Source organism: Podarcis liolepis, assembly GCF_965112155.1.
Source record: "Podarcis liolepis genome assembly, chromosome: 7".
Lineage (NCBI taxonomy): Eukaryota > Metazoa > Chordata > Lepidosauria > Squamata > Lacertidae > Podarcis > Podarcis liolepis.
In genome coordinates, this window is record NC_139561.1 from 7,953,162 (window position 1) to 7,972,576 (window position 19,415).

A 19,415-nucleotide genomic window follows, 5' to 3' on the forward strand; every position below is an offset into this window, starting at 1 on the left:
GAATCAAAAAAGGGCAAAGGTGGGCGGGGGGGGGGAGAAAGAGAAGGCGGGAGGTCCTACATCCGGGCGCTGGCGAGGCCAAAGGGAGGCAGGTTCCGCAAAGAGGACCGATAGACACTTTCGGTTCCCGGTTGCGCACCTGCCAATGCGAAAGTAGAAGGTGGGCCGGAGGGCACTATCTAAGAGGCGGAGTGGGCAGCTGCGTCGTCGTCGGAATGAGAGCCGGAAGTGAGATGGCTGTCGCCCACCTCGTGACCTCTACGCCTTCCCCGTTTTTTTCTGGCTCCGTTTTCCCTCAGAGTGGTTTTCCCGCCTTTTTTGCGGGCGGCTCCTGAGGCGCCGCTGCCGCCGCTGAGGGGAAAGGCGCTTTTGCTCCGCTTTTTGCGGTCGCCGCCGTCGCCTCGCCATGAAGTGCGGCTTCGGGGCTGCGGGTGTTCGAGGTAGCGCCGCCCCGGATGGTGACAGAAATTGCGAACGTTAACAATAGTTATCATTTTGGGTCCCTCAGACTCTTTTCCCGCGTGCCTCACGAAACAATGTCGATTAAATCCCACGCTATTCTTCCACGTTTCCGCTTTTGGATCCTTCAGCTGCTTAGATGCGAAAAACAAAATAAAATAAAAGTTTAGCCGAGTTCCCCCACCCCCGCCCTAAAATGGGTGTAGAGTTTCCAGCTGAGGCAATTATGAATAATACCGCTCCTGAAATGTAAAGTCCAACGTATTAAAAACCGCACAAGGCAGACAGAGAATAATAGGAGCATAAGCCACAAACCCTTTGAGGCACTTTTCATTTACGCAGTAGTTTGGTTTTGTACATTTTTAGAGAGCATCTCTTGTTTACAGAAAGTCAATTTCAAATCACCTCATACTGCGTCAGTTACGGTGTTCAATATTTATTTTCTTAAAATTTGCCATAGAGCCCCTGAGTAGAAAGAAGGGACTGAAATACAACCAGCTAGTCATTTGCTCTTACTACAGTATTTCTTTCCAATATATGCTTTTTTTTTGCATTGCCTATTGTGTGGCATTTGTCGCAGGTGCTGAATTTTACTCGTGCGTATATTCATATGTCATAGGTAGAGGCCGACATCTACATCAAGCCATTGGTGTTAAAATACTTATTTTATATACTGTCTCAAGTCTTTGGCCATTTAGGGACTCCCCTCCCTGGGAAAGTCACTTTGGTTATGCTAAAGATGCTGCGAAAATAGCCAGTTGCCAACAACTAACCAACACACAAACACATATACATAACATATTTTGCCATGTTACTATATTTTGGATACATAGTATACCATTGCTATGTATCAGGTTGAGCCAAGAGTTAATCACACGAAAGCATTTGTAAAAGCGTCTTGAGCCATGTCAATTGAAGCTTTAAATGATACTAGTAGTGGCGAGAAATTAAGTAAATAGACACAAATGACCTCAGTCGTGTCGCAGGGACTAACAAATCAGTACAAATTATGAGATGGATGCCCCTGCTGTGAAGTGGTAATTAAACTTCCATTTTGAATCAAAAAAATGGGGCTGCAGAGGAAGGTCCTGGAGCCTGTTTAAATATTGGTTGTAGATGCTCACATCTTTCTGCTCCAAAAGCTACCTCCTATTCTTGAATTTGCAATCAAAATTCCAGCCTTTTAATTATCACCTCAGTTGTTGACACCAATATTTCAGTTTCCTGACTTTGTAGAGTATGGGAGGGCAAGCTTATAAAGGATGCACATGCTGGGAATTAAAATGAACAGGCCGAATGCTTTCATTAAGAGTTCTAATGGGAAAATGAGTGTTTCTCACTCCTGCTCCATAATAGCACACAATTGGGTATAAATCCCTGTTTTTCTCCTTTTTGTTTGTTTCTGATTCAGGTGCTTTCTCTTAATGACCCTAATTTATTTTGGGTTTCTTATATAGCTAATGATCAATTCAGAAGTAAGTCCTGTTTTGCTCAAAGTGACTTATTCCCAGCAAGTCAGTATGTCTACTTACAGTACCCAGTTGGGTCTACTTCTGAACCAACACATGTAAGATTGCATTGCATATTGAAATGTGAAAACACTAATGCATCTTTTGAAATCTCATCTACAGTATTTGGAAGGGCCATACATGCCATAGCACGTATCAGTGATGAATTTTGGTTTGATCCTACTGAAAAAGGAGTAAGTAAACATTCAAAATTTAGAAAAAAATGAATATGGAATTAAACTTATTTATTTAATATATTTATATACCACTTAAGACAGTTACAAAATAGTTTACAAAACAGGAAATACAGTGTGTATATACAGTATAACAACTTAAACTGAGAAAATACAACACAATACAGCACAATGGAATAAAAGAATAAAATAGTAACTGGACCATTAGGTCCAGTTGTGGCCGACTCTGGGGTTGCGGCACTCATCTCGCTTTATTGGCTGAGGGAGCAGCTTCTGGGTCATGTGGCCAGCATGACTAAATATCTCCCCCCCCCCCCAAAAAAATATAGCATATTTTGAAACATCTTTAGAGCCAGGGATCCTCCTGCCAAGGCATCCTAGGAATAGCAATAGCCAGGAGGAATTCCAGGAGGATTGCTATGTAGGGTACAAAGAGAAAAAAGATGGGTTTGAGTAGATATTTGAAGTATGAGAAGCGGCATCACACACCTGTTGTGTCAGTAAATTCCAGGTGTAAGGGGTAGCAAGGTTAAAAGCATGGTGTTTATTATCTACATATACAAATTGCATATACATATACAAATAATGATAATAAATAAAAATTAAATATTATTTAATGGTGTTTAAAATTATTATTAAGTGCAAACTTACACATATCATATATATACGCATAGCTACAAAGATCTACGGATGCAAAGGCTCCTCAGTATCTGCAGTGTCTAGAAAATTTTAGATGCTTAAGAGTTTTTTTAATAACAATAACACCTAATGCCCTAAATACTACCATAGGATAAATGTTTTGTTTGTTTGTTATTTCAAGTTGTGGTTTCATGCTGATTTTGTCTATTCATAGCTTTCCCTCAGGTCGGTGAATTCTTCTCAGTCAGCTTATGCCTGTGTCTTTTTTTCATCCATCTTCTTTCATCACTATTCCTGTAGAAATACGCCTGAATTGGGTTTGAATAAAAACCACACACACCTTGCATACAAATTAGTAATAAAGGTAAGTCTCAGAGGATGAGAAAATCTATACCATTTTACACCAAAAAACCACAGTTCTATTTTCTGTATTGTGGTGTGTTGGTGGGATTTGACAAAACACAAGGTAAAGGTAAAGGTACCCCTGGCCGTACGGGCCAGTCGTGTCCGACTCTAGGGTTGTGCGCCCATCTCACTTAAGAGGCCGGGGGCCAGCACTGTCCAGAGACACTTCCGGGTCACGTGGCTAGCGTGACGAAGCTGCTCTGGCGAGCCAGCACCAGCGCAGCACACGGAAACGCCGTTTACCTTCCCACTATAAAGCAGTACCTATTTATCTACTTGCACTTAGGGGTTCTTTCGAACTGCTAGGTGGGCAGGAGCTGGGACTGAAAGACGGGAGCTCACCTCGCTGCGGGGATTCGAACCACTGACCATGCGATCGGCAAGTCCTAGGCACTGACGTTTTACCCACAGCGCCACCCGCGTCCCACTTGACAAAACACAACTTTCCACTAAAAATAGTTTTTGAACTACATGTAGTTTTTCTTCCAGTAATAAATTGTTTCTATTGAACCTGCTAGAATGTTTGAAAAATGTATTTTGTTCCCCAACATTATTAGCACACAATAATAACAAACAGTGCTATCCAAAACTAGCACATCTATCTAGGTCTTCCTTATGTACTTCCTAATGAATTTTTATTTAATCCTGTTTATTTAAATGCTAGTAGCCAAACTTTTTACCATATATAATCTTGTTCTTAAGGGCTAGTTTTGCTCTGATCTCTGCATTAATTATTTCTTTTTAAAAAATTTCAGGCTGTCCTGCCTATATTTCGGTGCTTACATACAGTGGAAAGGAACATAGAGAAATGCAACATCTATACAAACTTTAATGACTGCCATGTTGTTTTTCAGCTTTTCTGCAAACATGGTAGGTCAGTAGTTGGCACATTATGTTTTAAGTCTTATGGGCTGAAAGGCAAGTTTTTTAAAAAATAAATAAATCTAGGTCAGGATCCAAACAATAACACAACTTAGTTCTGTTTTCTGACAGACTTTGGACTTGCATTTCTTAGACCTGGAACTTTGCAAAACAGCACCTGATATCCGCAGAATAAGTTTTCAGGTTCCAGCACAAATAAATTAATAAAGTAAGCAATAAAAATATGTGTACTCAAGTCCATCAAAGCTCATGCCAAAATAAATTCATTAGCAGCCTTAAAACATTTTAGCTGTAAAACGTTTTACTGCAATAGACTAAAATGGCTGTACCTCTGGAAATACCGTATTTTTCCGGTATTAGACTAGGTTTTCCCCCTTAAAAATAAAGTCCAGAATTGGGGGGGGGGGCGTCTTATACACTGATAGATCTTGCCCCATTTTCTTAAATCGGAGTCCCCCAAAATAGGGGACATCTTATAGAGGTATGTCTAATGAATCTTTTCCACACTGTAGAAAAAAGATAATGTGCTTCCGTTATTGCATTAATAATTGTTGTTAGAGATACACTATGTAACAAAATGGCCTAGTTAAACTAATACTGTTTCTTAACTCCAACAAGAACCTTACACATACTTTTTATTAAAAAGATGTTGAGCTCTCAGTGCCCACCAGAGGGCACTATTGGTTGGCATCCAGTGGAAGAGTGCGCCTTCAGGAGTGAGGTCAAACTGTTGGAGATTTACAATGCTAATATGCAGGCTTGCTCATTTCCATCCTTATCTTCTCTCCTCAGGTGTTGTGAAAACTCATAACTTAGCTTTTCAAGAATGTGAACCTTTGCAAGCTGTGTTTGCAAAGCATTTGTGCCCCAATGCAATGAAGATTCAGTCAAGGTAATAGAGTTAACATACTACCAGCACACCTAATTTTAAAATATATTACTAGTGATGAGTGCCTGGTGCTGCCCAAGTATTTTTAAAAGCTAAATGATGTTGTGATTTCGAAAATGGATGGTGCAGTTTGTGAGTTTGGACCAGTTACACCAAAATTCAGACGAATTCAATCCAAGTCATGTTTTGGTCTGCTATCTTGATTCAAAATGGCAGCTAGCATCCAAACATTGACAGAGAGTGCCACCTCCACCTCAGAAACCCTCATGCCACATTAGGTGATGATATCTCAAGAGCTGACTCGTGTTCATAGAGAATGAGCAAACAGACAGACAGTGTGCATGCACACGAAAGCTCATACCAATAACAATAACAAACTTAGTTGGTCTCTAAGGTGCTACTGGAAGGAATTTTTTAAAAAAATTTTAACTAATACATAAGTAACCCCAGTGCTTTTTTCAGGGGGTACTCAAGGGTATGCAGTTTCAGCACCTTTTTGTTGTTGTTGTTAAGTGTGGCACTTCTTCTAGAAAAAAAGCACTGAGTAACCCTCTTTTTAAAAAGTACTGAAAGCACTTAAAACTATTTAAAAGTGCCCATACACAAAAAGTACAATACCAAACCACAGAAAACTATTCCATAATAGTCAGTGTTAAGTTGTGGGTGAACATATCAGACGACACAGCGATTCTTCAAACAGCTCTTGTTTATTCACAGGCCAGGACAGAACTGAACTGAAGGGTTCAGCCAGCCTGCTTATATAGAGCTCCAGTACAACGTTACTGTAACAACTTTCTAAAACTATCCAATCACTGAACGTCACTTTCAAGAACTTATTTGCATAACTATCTACAGCATCCCCCTGCTGGCCCAGGGTGAGAACTTCAGTACATAACAGTCAGTTAGTGGTCAAAGGCCTGTGTTTGCCTGCAGGCTAAAGGAAAACTGACAGGGCCAGCCTAGCCTCCTGTGAAAGGGAGTTTCACAATCTTTAAAATATAGATATAGACAAATAGACAAACAATATCTGGAGGCCCTTAGATTCTCCATTCCTGCCTTAAGCACTATTGTGATTCCCCAATCTCAAGAGAACAGATTGAACAAGGAAATAAGCCAAAGTTAGATAAAGGGAATATCAATATGCTATGGATTAAGTGAGACTGAGCTGCCAATTTTTATTACTCATGAGAAGCATAGATAGCTGTTTGTAATATGAAACACTATTACCCTTTTAAACTTCTCAGGCAGCTGTCTGATATACTGATTCATTTTCCAACCTGTCAAAATGAAGTAACTGTAGCTGTAACTCCAGTAAAAGTTTGTTTCAAGACTTACACTGATGAGGAAATGGGTAAGAATTGAACTTTCATTGTATGGTTAAGAAACAAGTCAATAAAGTGATAATTAAGAATGTTCAGACTACAATAATGTTTTCTCAGGAAAAGTGTATTGTACATTATATGACCTAAAACTATTATTTAGCAGTCATGGCAAAGAAATATGTTGGTATTTTTTAATGTAACCATCAGAATTTTATACAGTAACATGCCAGAATAACAGAAGAAAGGGTAACTTTTAAAAAACCCCAGTAAGGATCTGTGAAGTTGTGATTGCATTCTGTGTTCCTGTTTATTTATAAACAATTAATAAGCAATAAGTAAGAACTGGAAGTCAATTAATGCCAGAAATTGATAATATATCAACATTCCCCACATTAGGCTGTTTCAGCAAAGTTATAACCTATTATTTCTGCTCGCGTATACTAAAAAAGGAGTCAATTTTGAAATATCTGCCTGGCTGGCATAAATGTATTATCTATATGGGGTTTGTCAACCTTTTTAGATCCGTAGGCACATTTGGAGCAAATGCCGCGGTTGCTATCCCCTCTGTCTGGCTATTTCTCAATCCCCACTCCCCCCCATCCCCCCGCCCCACAGAAAGAAAGTGCACCAGTGTACACACTTTGCTTTTCCAAAGGGTAAATACTGGAAGTAGAATTAATTTGAGCTTTGAAAATATCTGAAAGAGGTAATGAGAAAGAGCTCAAGGAGGAAGTAGGAAGAGAGACTTTCTATGTACCTTTCAAGGGAGAAAAAGGTAACCCTCCTCCTCACCGTCCATTAGTGTCCTCAGTCTGGCTTCAATTTGATGCTTTTTGTGGACAGAGGCTTGTTTGTGGTGGCCGTTTCTCCCATGGCTCACAGCCTCTGCCACCAACAACATGTGGTGCCGCAGGTGAACAGGGTGGCTACTCTGGAAATCATTGTTACAATCAGTGCCACCTGCTTGAAGACAAGAAAAATATGAGCACAGCAACAGCTCACTGCGGAAGGGCTTGCAGGGCATGCAGTGGGGTGCACAAGTGAGGGAGGAGCACTGAGGGGGCAGTTCTGGCACCTTTTTTCCTAGGAAAAAAGGTGCTGCCCTTAACTAACAGCTGCCTTTAGCCCTCTTGCAAGAGGAGGTAGGATTGGTTAAGTCCCATATTGGGATGTTTCCCTCTCACTGGACAGAGAATGGAACATTGGTCACTTTCTGCAACTGTTGCATCTGGTCCAGGATGAGGGAGGCATCCAGCTACAACCTTCCTTTAGGTTGCTTTGCTGTGTAAAAATGGTCACATAATGACTTCTGTTACGATCACCCATCTGTGCCAGGTCTTCTCATAGGAGGCTCCCATTTTCTGTTTCTTTAACATTTTTTCCTTCAGTGTCTTTACTCACTGTTATTGGTTCAGTCATGGGGCAAAGCCTGCCGAGCCAGCCTAGGTCTTAAAAGTCACATCACATGGCTCTGCCATGGAGGTAGGGAACAGGAGGAGGAGGTCACCCAGTATCTGGATGTCTCTCTTACATTGGATCAGAACGAATATTCGCTATAAATGACCAATGTTCAATTGTCAAAGGCTTGGATACATTTGTTATGGTTGGGGCTCCATTGTTTTTAATTTCTGCCATTGTCATGATTTTGAACAGATTTTGCAAAGGCAATGCACACTGAGATACATATCAATCCAGAAGAATTTGAATACTTTCAGGTTGGAGTAGACACTGAAGTCACATTTTGCCTTAAAGAGCTAAGGGTAATATTGCTAATTATATTTCCTTGATGTATCTCAATATTACACAGTTATGCTCTTCCATGGGCACCTGCTTCAAAGTCTTGTTTAGGTGGTTTGCTGAAGGGCATAGCGGGTGGTGAAATAATGGGGAAATGACTGTCAAACACTGGCATCTCTAAGCACAGTAGGCATAACAGTCCTTCTGGATCAGACCAAGCATCCTTGTAATCTAACATCCTATTGCTGTCATTGGTCAGCTGGAAGCCTCCAAGTTGCCCATGGTCAAGTAATAAAAAAAATAGCTAGCTACATTGCAACACAAATGTAAAACGATAATCTAATGCTCCATAGCGTGTCATATTTGAGCTAATTGACATCTTTCACTTGCATTTAGGGACTTCTGACTTTTGCAGAAGCCATCACTGCTCCAGTCTCTATTCATCTTGATGTTTCTGGAAAGTAAGTTGATGGGTACTTTGGTATATAGCATTTTAGTATCATCTTTCCTTTGAACTTCCGTAATCGCTACTCTTGTACAGTAATTAAGATTGCAGAATTTGTTGGGTCTCTGGACCGTAATAAATCAAAATAAATAAATAAATAAAATAAATTAAGATTGCTTAAACTTGTTAAACTAGCAGTGAACATGCATTTCACACATAAATGCACAACCAAATTTATATCGAAGTTATGGAATATAAATTGTGCTCATCATATGACAACATAAACATGTCCCAGAATCTAACACACAGCTAAGAGTGCTTAAGCTCATTGGGGGGGGGGGGTTGGGGGGGATATTAACTGTGTTCTGTAATGCTACAAGACAAAGCCAAATAATATTTTAGTAACTCTTTTTAAGAGCAGAGGACAGTATCAGTAGCCACCTCACTTTTCTGGATATGCAACCTATTCTTATATGTGCCTGTAGCTCTCAGCTCAACCTTATTCTTACATATATAGGCCAGTTGTTTTCAGCATTGAGGATATGCTCATAGAAGCCAGTTTTGTTTTGGCTACCTTAGCAGATACTGAAGGCAGGACACCGTCTCATGAATCGCCTTTGCTTTCGCAATGCCAGAAAAGGTAATTGATTTTTAAATAACTTAATGCTTGCAAAATGCTAGACTTCAAGACCAAACTACAGTTGATGTTACCTTAGTCTTTGGGTTTAAAATAAATAAATAAAAATAAATATCATTTCCATCTGTGATAATTCACAGAATCAAAGTAGGTGTGGAGGAGGAATTCCTCTGATGTGGTCCTGAGGAAAATCCCAGTTCTAAAGCTGGCAGTTGCATTGTGGTGGGAGGGGAATTCCCCTTGGGCACCAATGGTGTGTCCCGCCCAGCAATTACTAGCTATAGTTGAGGGATTTTCCTCAGCCTAGGTAGAAAGGGTTGAACTCTCCCCTGCACCTTCTCTAATTGCATGGATTATCAGCTCCTCCAACTGATGCAAAGCATATTCTTTAAAATAAATTCTGCTGGTTATGATGCAAAGAGGCATGGAAAGTCATGAGTCATTTGGCCTTCAGATGAAGCCAGGTGAGGTCTCTTTAAATTCAGGAGAGGATACAGCTTGTGCTTTTGCATTTGCTCACAGTTAAGATTTGCTGACCCATGGAAACTGGGTTAGGGGAAATTATGGAACCATTTCAAGTTTGAAGGACAGAATTATTTTAGAGGAAATAGTTTTTTGCCTGTTAATTTCTGTTGTTAGTCCTAAGTTTTACACCAGTTGGTATAGTACTGCCATGCAGTGGATGCTAGTTTTATTATTGTTACTGCAGTATGTGGCTGTACAGTGGTACCTCAGGTTAAGTACTTAATTTGTTCCGGAGGTCCGTTCTTAACCTGAAGCACCACTTTAGCTAATGGGGCCTCCTGCTGCTGCCGCGCCACCAGAGCACGATTTCTGTTCTCATCTTGAAGCAAAGTTCTTAACCCGAGGTACTATTTCTGCCCCAGAGAAGGGTACATATCATAACATTAAGGGTATCCTCCACTGCTGCAAAAAATAGGCAGCAGTGGAAGAGGCCTGACAAAAACAGTATGAGATCCACCTTGACAAAGGTCCTGGTCACAAATGCTGCAGAGAGTAGCTGTTTTGCTGGAATGGAAAGGCACATAACTCTTTCAATTCTGTGGCATTTTAGGAACCCTGCACTAAAGAGGAGCAATAAAGACCCCGTAATCTCCAGCAGAAAGACTAGCAAGACAGAAACAACCACAACTACAGCAAATGGCTTCACCATTATGGAGGAAGAAGCAGTGCCACCTGATTTGGATTATAAGGTAAAGCTGAAGACATATAGAAATGGTTTATAAAAGTGAAGTCAGCTTGACACTCCCAAAAAGGAAAACAACATTTCTGTTGGGATTAAATTGGTAATTTGATATGTTTGTAGTGCTCCATTCAGAAGTGTTCCACCCTATGCAAATTTATTCCATTACTAGCAAGCAGTGCCTGCTGCTGCCTGGGAATTTTTAGAAACCCCAAAGTATTGCGGTTTTTAAATGGATAGTGTAATTTGTGTTTTCACTCCAAAAATCAGGTGAGGTCATGTTTTGGTCCATCATCTTGATTCAAAATGGTGTCCTGCATTTAAATGCCAACAAAGACTGCTGCCCCCCACCTGGGAAACAGTCATGCTGAATTTGGCAATTATATTTTGAGAAGTGACCAGACCTATGCCCCAAAATGGGGTAAGTTACACTAAAGTGACATTTTGGTCTGCCATCATGAATCAAGTGGCATCCAGCATTGATGGAAGACAGCTGCCCCCAGTTCAGGAACCCTGGTGCAGAGTTTGGCAATGGTATCTCAAGATGTGCCAAGCCTATAGAAAAGAGACAGGTGCACAAACCACTTTTCAAAATATGCAGGATATGTAGGATGAACAGCTGAATAGTAGAGGGCCCATTGATTACTGCGTGAAACAGTATTTTGTTCCTCCCAAGAGCAACTGTAGTTTATAATGGAAGATTATCTATTCCATAAGCCTTAAGCTGCTTAACTTTTTTGTTTACATTGAGGAAAAATAACTTATACCTACTTGGAATTCAGCAGACTCTTCCTACACCCAGCCATTTTGGTAGCAAATAAAAGGTTGGTATTGAAAAGGGTACTTTTAGATACTTCATGGGAGTCAACTGTTCCTTCACACAGACCCCAACCATATACATACGTCACACCTGTTTTTAAAGGCAGCATAGCATGTGGTATGAGGGGCTGAGTAAAAGGATGCCCAGACACATGGAACTTCTTGTAGCTTTTTGGATCTTGGTCAAAATTTGTATACATTAATGCTAAAACGAACATGACAGAAGAACAACCAAATATGGGGCATGCCACATCTCTAGAGTGCAGGCTGATAAATTGAGGCTGAGTGGAAGAGCTGAACCTTTCTGCCCTCCCTCTCCCCCCCAAAAAACCCCACCCTTATTTATTCCAGTGGATATTATTTCCAGTTGTGGAATCTCACCAGAAAAAAAATGGGAGAAAAGAAGTCTATAATTTAAAGCATTTTAACCCCACTATTCCTAGAGGGGCTTACATAAGACTGATGAAAAGACAATTCATTCTGCTCAGGCCCACCAACATAAAGGGAAAAAGGGATGTGGATGGAAGAGAAAAATGAGCAAATGCAGACACTAGTTTTTTAATGTTACATAGTTCTTGTAATAACCAACTTGAATGGAAACAGTTCACAGAAGTCTCTCCCTCCCATACAGCTAGATGGAATTAGTAAGTTATATTGAAAGAATTTCGGGCATATTAAGGGTTTAACTTGTTGCCAGCTCCTGCCGTATCTTAAAGACATGCCACTCTTCCCACTTTAGAGATTCAGCTCTGCTGCCATCACATCTCATTTGGCCCTAATATATATGTGCAGTATTTCAAGGGTTTGGGCTGATGCAATGCAGTTAACTTCCTTTATTGCCTTTTCTAGTTCCATTCCCTCTTCTTTGGGGCAGTTTCATCCAAGGAACAAGATATAACTCGTGTATTCCACACTTTGGCAACAGCAAGCGACACAGAAGATTTTAGCAATGAACAACTCTCCCCAACTTTTTAGTAGTGACAAAGTATCAATCTGCCAACTCCGATGGTCGCCAAGGAATGTGTGTATGTTCAGCGTTCAGGCAAGCTGAGCTTCTGCTCATTTTAGGTGTTTTTGTGTACTCTGTTGTAGTCCACCGTTTCATAATGCAGGCGATGGCAGTTTTGCACGGGGGTTATGTTCCTGACCCCCCCCCCACGTGTCTGTGGAGTGCATGTAAGCCCGCTCCACCACCATTCCCCCTTTCCAGCCACTTCTGGGTTGTGACAATGTACGTTTGCATGGTCATGCATGCATTGAACGCACTTAAAATGCCTGTATTTTTTTAAAAAACTAGAAGCTTTTGGATGAATTTTTCTTCAAGTTATCACAATTGTAATTTTATGAGATTTAGTTCTCAGTTAAGCCAAGCATATCAGAGGGAACCAAAGCCAGTTAGTACACACACCTATTGCATTAATGTTGATGTTTGATTGATTTATGACACAGGAGAACTTAAGACAAATGACTGGTTGCAAAAATGGCATACATCCAGTTTTATTCTCCTGCTCCTTCTAAACGAAATTGTGCAAGATTAACTAGCAATAAACTGGTTTTAGCTCAAGTCTATTAGAAAAACATCTCAGTAGTGTTGAATTGTTTATAGTATATTATGCCAGTAAATTTAAATGCCTTAGAAGCCTCCCTCATTTTATAAGCATGTGTTGTGTCACAGCAATACTCCTTTCAGAGCAGTGAAGTCAGAATGCATTTGGCCGTTTCAGCCCTGGTAACAGGCAGTTACCCACAGCAACCTAACAAAGAGCAACTAGTCACACGGCTCCATAGTCTGCTTTTCTTTAAGATTCACTTTCTTTCAACTCCCACAGTGAAGGACAATGGGAACTGAACTGCTGTTGAAATTTCACTGTACTGAAAAACAGTCCAACTAGTTCAAGTAGCAAATTCAGGTCATTTCTCTAGCATATTTGTTTACTACATGCCCCAAACCCTCAAACTCTTTTTGCTTTTTGCAGTAAAAATATTTGGTTCTTTGCCTTCCCCATTATGTAAGGTTTTTCTATCAGTGCTTATTGCTCAGTGGCTTCCTTTGCATCTCACCTTAAGAAATCACCAGCTGCATAACCACCTGCAACTTGTCCTTCACAAGCCCCAAAATGAGCAGAACTTGTACAAGGACACAAATGTGTTACAATGAGATTCCATTTTATTGTGGTTGAACTTATGCAAGAGGAATTCCTTATGGATTGTTTGTCAATATTTTCTGTTTTGACTTCTGCATTTGAAAGGACAGCCCATATTATTGCAGGATTTGAGGGACAGTTGTTTGAAGTCTATGCACTGCATGCAATAATAGAAAATCCAGGTGTTATTGTTTTGCACCTATTTCCAACTTGGATAGTATGAAATAAATTCTTCCCCTTAAGCAATAAAACTGAAGTCATATGCTATTAAACAATACAGATTATTATGGGACAACATAAAATACTATTAACCTTGTTCAGATGACCTGAAGACTGAGTAAAGTTCCCCTAGAATGGGGGGGGGGGAGCTGAGTCAGTAGTGGGGATGGTGAGTTAAAAGACCCTGGGCCCAAGCACACATGCATATTGTATAAATACTTTATTTATTAAATATCTTTACAGTTCATTAAAATGTATTTACAGATACTATTCTTGCACAAATTATATACTTCAAACATCCAATTCACATAATTGCCTTTTAGGTAAGCACAGGTAATGATAGTCTCATTTAACAAGAAGGCATCCTCATTATATCAGCTTTGTCAAATAAAAGAAAAAGTCAGTGTCTACATTTAGCCTGGCTTCCCATGGAAAAGCAATCCATTACAAAGAGTAATTCCATTCACAGTGTCTTCATCTTTGCTTGCTTTTACTATGGACAGTTTTGTCTATATCCAATCTGGTCCCAATTTTCAAGGTTTTCCCCACTTGTTGTGGAAATAGCAAATTGAGGGAAAGCCATGGACTTACGTTTCCTTCATTAATATGGGTATTTCACATTAGCCTAGCCCTTCATATCAACAAACTCAGTAACACAATTACAGGCATTCCCGTATAGCAAGCCCTGCAGCTGCAACTGCATTACTGGGTGAAGCAGGTTGATGCTATGCCAAGTAATTTCTTTCAGATTCTTTATAAAGCAATTCTGCAGGTAATATCTCCGCAGGCTCCACCCATGCATTTCAGATTTAAGAAAACACAAAATGGAATGTCTTCTCTGTGCCAAACCAAAACACTAAACAAGTTGTTAGGAAACACTACTGCTTTGAGGATTGGTAAATGCTATTTTCACAAGTACATGAGTCCTGCCTTTTTCTTTTGTAAAAGATATTTGTGCGCAAACAGCTTAAGTTCATAGGAAGAAATTAGGTTCAGATATGTTTGAGTGCACATCTTAAAATGGAAAAAAGACAAGCATGTAATAGAAATATTAATTCTTTATAATACAGTATTGCTCTAAAAACAGATGGCAAAAAGCTATAAACTGTACTGGTCTTTGGCGTCTGGAGAGGGGAAGGGGGAACTTAGTATCTGAAAGTTTAAAAACTCAATTTGATCGTCATAAAAAACATTGGAAGAGACAAATGGCTTTATACATACTGCTTGACTAAAAACTGTTCTAAGCAAAGCAAGGCCAGCAATCCCAACGGATGTTACAGTTCTGCTACTCAGAACAAGATCCAAGAACAGTGGCAAAAGGCTCCAGGCCATGACCATCTGGGCATAAGAAGCACCTTCTTTTCCACATTTGTTTAATTGATGGGTCATCCTTTGTAGTTGCAGAAAGGCAGGAAGAGGAAATATGAAGCAGGGAAACTGTCCTGCTCTATGGAGGCACCAAGTCAGGGCCAAGGCCAAAAGGAAGGGCAAGTGGGTGAGGCCAGTCAATCACTAATCAGGGCTTGTTCTGATAAACAATAGCAAACACTGGTGATTAAAAATGCAAAGGAAGTCCAAATGAAAGGATAGCTGCTCCTCTAGCAAAGCAGGAAAGAAGTCTGGAACTGCAGCATTAATACATTCCTTCTAGTTGAATATTGATAGTTATAACTTGTTCAGCTAAAGTAGCATAAGGGATTGAAATGATTTGTGCAAAGTTATTTGCCACATTTCTGAATTATAGCACTATGATTTTCTTTATTTCATTTTATTCCACCCTGTATCCATGCTGGGGGGGAAAAATCATTTTGTTAAGTTAAGTGGTTAAGGCATTTTGACAAAAAAGAAGAATGTTTTAAGAAAAATCAAGATGCCAATTTCACAAAAAGTAATTTAAACAGCTTCCAAATGATTCTGCCCATTCTCATGGTAAATGAAATGCCTGTTAAAAGTAGGATGCATTGAAATAGTGACATGTACATGGTACATGTCACATAATTATAAATAAAAGCTTGACGTAATTATGCAAATATACAGTACAACCACAAAAAATATTTTAAACAGGCTGAGGTAACCTCAATCTTACAGTTTTAACACAACAAACCTGGCAGTAAAAAAACCCTTTCATCTTAAAAAGGTTGCTTTACTGGCCAAGCTCAAAATCTAAACATCCACATTACCCAACTGCTATATAAAACATGGCTTTTCATTTCTAAGTACTTTTCTACTAGCAAAAAAGTTATGAAAAACTGACCAATATATATCTTTATAGCGATTGGTTTTTACATGAGCTTAAAAAAAGGAGGGAGGAGATTGCAGCTACTGAAGAATAAACTAGATCGAGTGGATGTAAATGAAAGGAAATGCTATATTGCAAAATGGCTATTAGATACCTGTAAACATCATTAAAGGTCATTCTGGAAATCCTGTACACCAAGCTACTAAAATGTAAATGTTGCTCATTCAGCGTTTTGCATGTGTGCAACTTCAATTGCTGTGGGAGCACTAGCAGAAGTACATACATTGAAACACCATCAAATTCCTCAAACCCAAAAGAGAAGACTGTCCACTTTAATGCCTCTATCATTCCTAGCTACCTATGGCATACAAAGCAAGATCAGATGATTCGTGCTCAGGCAGCATGCCATTCCAAACTCTCAACACCCTGGCTTCTTCAGACTTTAGTGCAACTGAAATATCTATAGAAAATTTTTTTCTCTAACAGAAAGATCCAGCCAGCACAGGGCTCCTTGCAAATAAATGATATGCCAAATTTCCATCTGCATGATAACAGGCACCTTCACACATATACACTCTCTCTCTCTCTCTCTCTCTCTCATAGACACACAATACTGTTCATGAACTAATCTTGTATTTCAAATTAGTAACAGACAAAACTCCTGCGCTAAACCATATATATCTTGAGGCTCACTGCACTTGGAAGCCTCCAGAGAATTCGTATCGACACAAGTCTCAACTATCGTTTTAACAAACTATGCTAGTTACAGAATGATTTGTGACCTCTCAAATTTAAAATGGGCTTTTTATCTAACAAAACAATTTTGTTTGTCCTCATGGAGGTTTTCTATCAGTGTCAAACTGCACATCTAGTTCTGAATTATGAATAGCCAATTCTACTTATTTCTTTCAGAGCCATAATCATGATTCATAACCATAATCACACACACCCTCCCCACTATGAAGTAATTACTACTAAAGTTTGAAAAGACAAGCTTCAAGTATTGAAATTCTTCATTTCTTGCTGGCAGATGCACCCCAGTGTACTCCAGTAGTGGTTCATGACAGAGACCTCGACTGCATTTTAAAACAGGCAATGGACGTAACATGTAAGAGCCACTGAGATCAGCTGCAGAGAAAGGCATCCTGCCAGCAGGAAACAGTCCGTGTGAAGTAGGGAACGGCAGGAAACACTCAAGTCAGTTGTCAAAAGTTTATGCTGTCAGCCAGTCAGTCTGTATATTCAGCTACTATTGAAAGGAGGACGGTGATGTCATCTGGTTTTCCACCTGCAAAGCAAGACATTTACATAGTTTCACTGGAAGAAATTGGCCAAGAAACTGGGGAACATGGGCACCCTTGCCTGGTTCCCTTCTCAATTCTAATTTCCTCTGAAACCACATTATTTACAATAATTTTAGCTTTTTGTTCTAGATAGATCGCTTTGATACCATTTAAAAAATCCTGACCTATCCCCATGCTCTCTAAATAATGTAACATAAAACTCCAAGAAACATTGTCAAAGGCTTTCTCTGCATCAATAATCATTAACGTTGATTTACAGCTCTTCCTTGCTTCTAACTTTTCCAAAATGTCCACAACATTTCTAATGTTGTCTTTCATATGTCTTCCAGGCAGAAATCCTGGAATATACTCAGATAAAACCTTTAGCCTATTGGCCAATATATTTGCAAAAATTTTATAATCCACATTGAGTAGGGAGATTGGTCTGTAGTTTTTAATGTTGGATCTATCCTGACCCTGTTTAGGAATCAGTAATATAATCAGTAATATAAGCTTGCTTCCAGGTTTCAAAGAAACTGCCATTAAAAGCAGGTCACGAAGCAGAGCAGAGGGCAAGCACTTTCCAGCAAACCCAACACATACGTCTGGCAGACATAGAATCATAGAGATTCATCTAGCCCAATCCCCTGCAATGCAGGAATCTCAACTAAAGCATCCACGTCAGATGGCCATCTAACCTCTGCTTTAAAACCTCCAACGAAGGAGAGTTGACCACCTTCCATATTCCAGATACACTTAGTACCATAAGTTAAGAGCCACGAGTTCCAACAGGTGCCCTGTTGCTATCCAGGGAAATCTAAAAGCGGATGCTCTAAATAGAAATGTTTGTGCTTGCCTTCGACGTACTTCACTGAATCGTGCCGGAAAATTTAAAAACCTTTTTTCCCCTGGACTCTAATATAGCTGGCTTATATGCAGTAGTTATGGAAAATAATCAGGTTTGTTAAGTATGCAAAGTGGCTTGCATGATGAAAACCGAAATTATACAGCAAGTCAGCAGCAAACCTGGGAACAGGTCATCTCACTCTTTGTAAACCACCACCCCAATTACTAGCCAGTCTCTCATTCTAGTACAAAGTTTTCTTGCCAGTTCAGAATTTAGAACAAATGCTAGCCTGCAGAGTCACTGTTAAGCTTCCCACGAGAAAATGGTAAAACTTACCTCTTACATTCAATCCATTATCACAAGCAAACTGTGCAAAGGGAGACATGTAATTTGGGTCATACGCCAGTTCATGAGCTTGTTCGGCAATACTTCTTGCTGTCTGTTGTATACTTTCGTAATTTGAATTCTGAATCAATTGCAGGAGAGACAGAATAATGTTATTTTTTTTACCAAGGTTACACATTTCATATGCCACAAATAAGTGTACGTAATAGAATAATATTGTTTACTCCCTTATTCCAACTTACATATTAACAGTGGCTAACCCAAAAGGATCTGTTTTGAGTTAAGGACGAATATATTTAAATATGCCATGTATGGAAATACATCTTCCTACTCTCCACAGCAGCACAAGTTTTGGGAAGCTGCACTTGACTTAAAGAGCATATCTGAAGCCCTCTGCTTTCAGTATTTGAGGGTGCTGGTATCTGGGCTGGCTGGAAATCACAGCTTGCCCTTGGCTTCAACTCATCTAACTTTTACTCAGTTTTTATCTGACTCCTTACTGCATAGGCAAACGCCAAGAAATAGCTAAACTGTGGGGGGGACGGGACCAAAACCAAACAGCAGAATTCAAGATTGATTATTAATTTCTTCCCAAATTTGCTTTCCTCAGTCTTAATTCCTTTGAAATGCTGAGCTTAATAAGAGAAAGCCATCACTGACGATTTCAACAGAAGTTGCAGTTCTGACTCCATAGGGATTAATGCTGGGAACCCTATCTGTAGGGCATAGTACAGCAGCCAAATTTAAGGTTGCCTGTGGGTGGCACTCAATACCACATGAACCCACACATCCACAAGGGCAACAGAATGTTATCTCTGGCAAATGCATTCCTAACCCTTCCTATAAGCACCGGAGGACTTAGATAAGCAAAGAAAGCCACTACAAATGGAACTGTATTTTGGGAAAGGAGGGAGAGAAAGAAACAACCTCCCTTGGAGACCCATTTGGCATAGCCTGTCTTCCTTAGCAGACATGGCCAATGGAGACAACCGAACTCAAACCAGGCTGGGTTCAAGCAGGCCCTTTGGGGTGCTGGGAGAGTGTGGCTGAAAAGGAGAAGCCTCCTCTACCTCATCAGTCTAACTCAACTAAGGAGATTTCCCCTTTACAGTGGTACCTCAGGTTACAAACTTAATGCGTTCCAGAAGTCCATTCTTAACCTGAAACCGTTCTTAACCTGAAGTGCGCTTTTGCTAAT

The 19,415-nt window shown here is 39.9% G+C and overlaps 2 protein-coding genes across 13 annotated transcripts in view; one reads left to right on the forward strand and one right to left on the reverse strand.

Annotated features, from left to right (window-relative positions):
* RAD9B (RAD9 checkpoint clamp component B) lies at window positions 1-15,298 on the forward strand. Of its 11 annotated transcripts, XR_014528665.1 has the most exons (12): window positions 28-440; window positions 2,091-2,161; window positions 3,015-3,164; window positions 3,961-4,075; window positions 4,880-4,979; window positions 6,221-6,327; window positions 7,952-8,058; window positions 8,432-8,496; window positions 8,998-9,120; window positions 10,193-10,331; window positions 11,990-13,479; window positions 13,658-15,298. XR_014528665.1 is itself a non-coding variant. In XM_083514358.1 (11 exons), the coding sequence occupies exons 2-11, from the start codon at window positions 2,130-2,132 to the stop codon at window positions 12,113-12,115; spliced, it is 978 nt and encodes a 325-aa protein (XP_083370484.1). In that variant the 5' UTR covers window positions 1-19; window positions 2,091-2,129; the 3' UTR covers window positions 12,116-15,298. The 11 variants fall into 11 exon arrangements, 10 of the variants coding, with proteins under 10 accessions (XP_083370484.1, XP_083370487.1, XP_083370492.1 ...); XM_083514358.1 differs by lacking the exon at window positions 28-440 and adding an exon at window positions 1-19 and having other exon boundaries at window positions 3,101-3,164; window positions 11,990-15,298; XM_083514361.1 differs by having other exon boundaries at window positions 28-228; window positions 11,990-15,298.
* The window catches only part of PPTC7 (protein phosphatase targeting COQ7), a 22,986-nt gene continuing 17,279 nt past the window's right edge, over window positions 13,709-19,415 (reverse strand). For both annotated transcript variants that reach the window (XM_083514273.1, XM_083514272.1), the window contains exons 7-8: window positions 18,209-18,338; window positions 13,709-17,030 (exon numbers count right to left, since the gene is read on the reverse strand). In XM_083514273.1, the coding sequence (XP_083370399.1) occupies window positions 16,972-17,030; window positions 18,209-18,338 (189 nt within the window). In that variant the 3' untranslated portion in view covers window positions 13,709-16,971. The remainder of the gene's footprint in view (window positions 17,031-18,208; window positions 18,339-19,415) is intronic.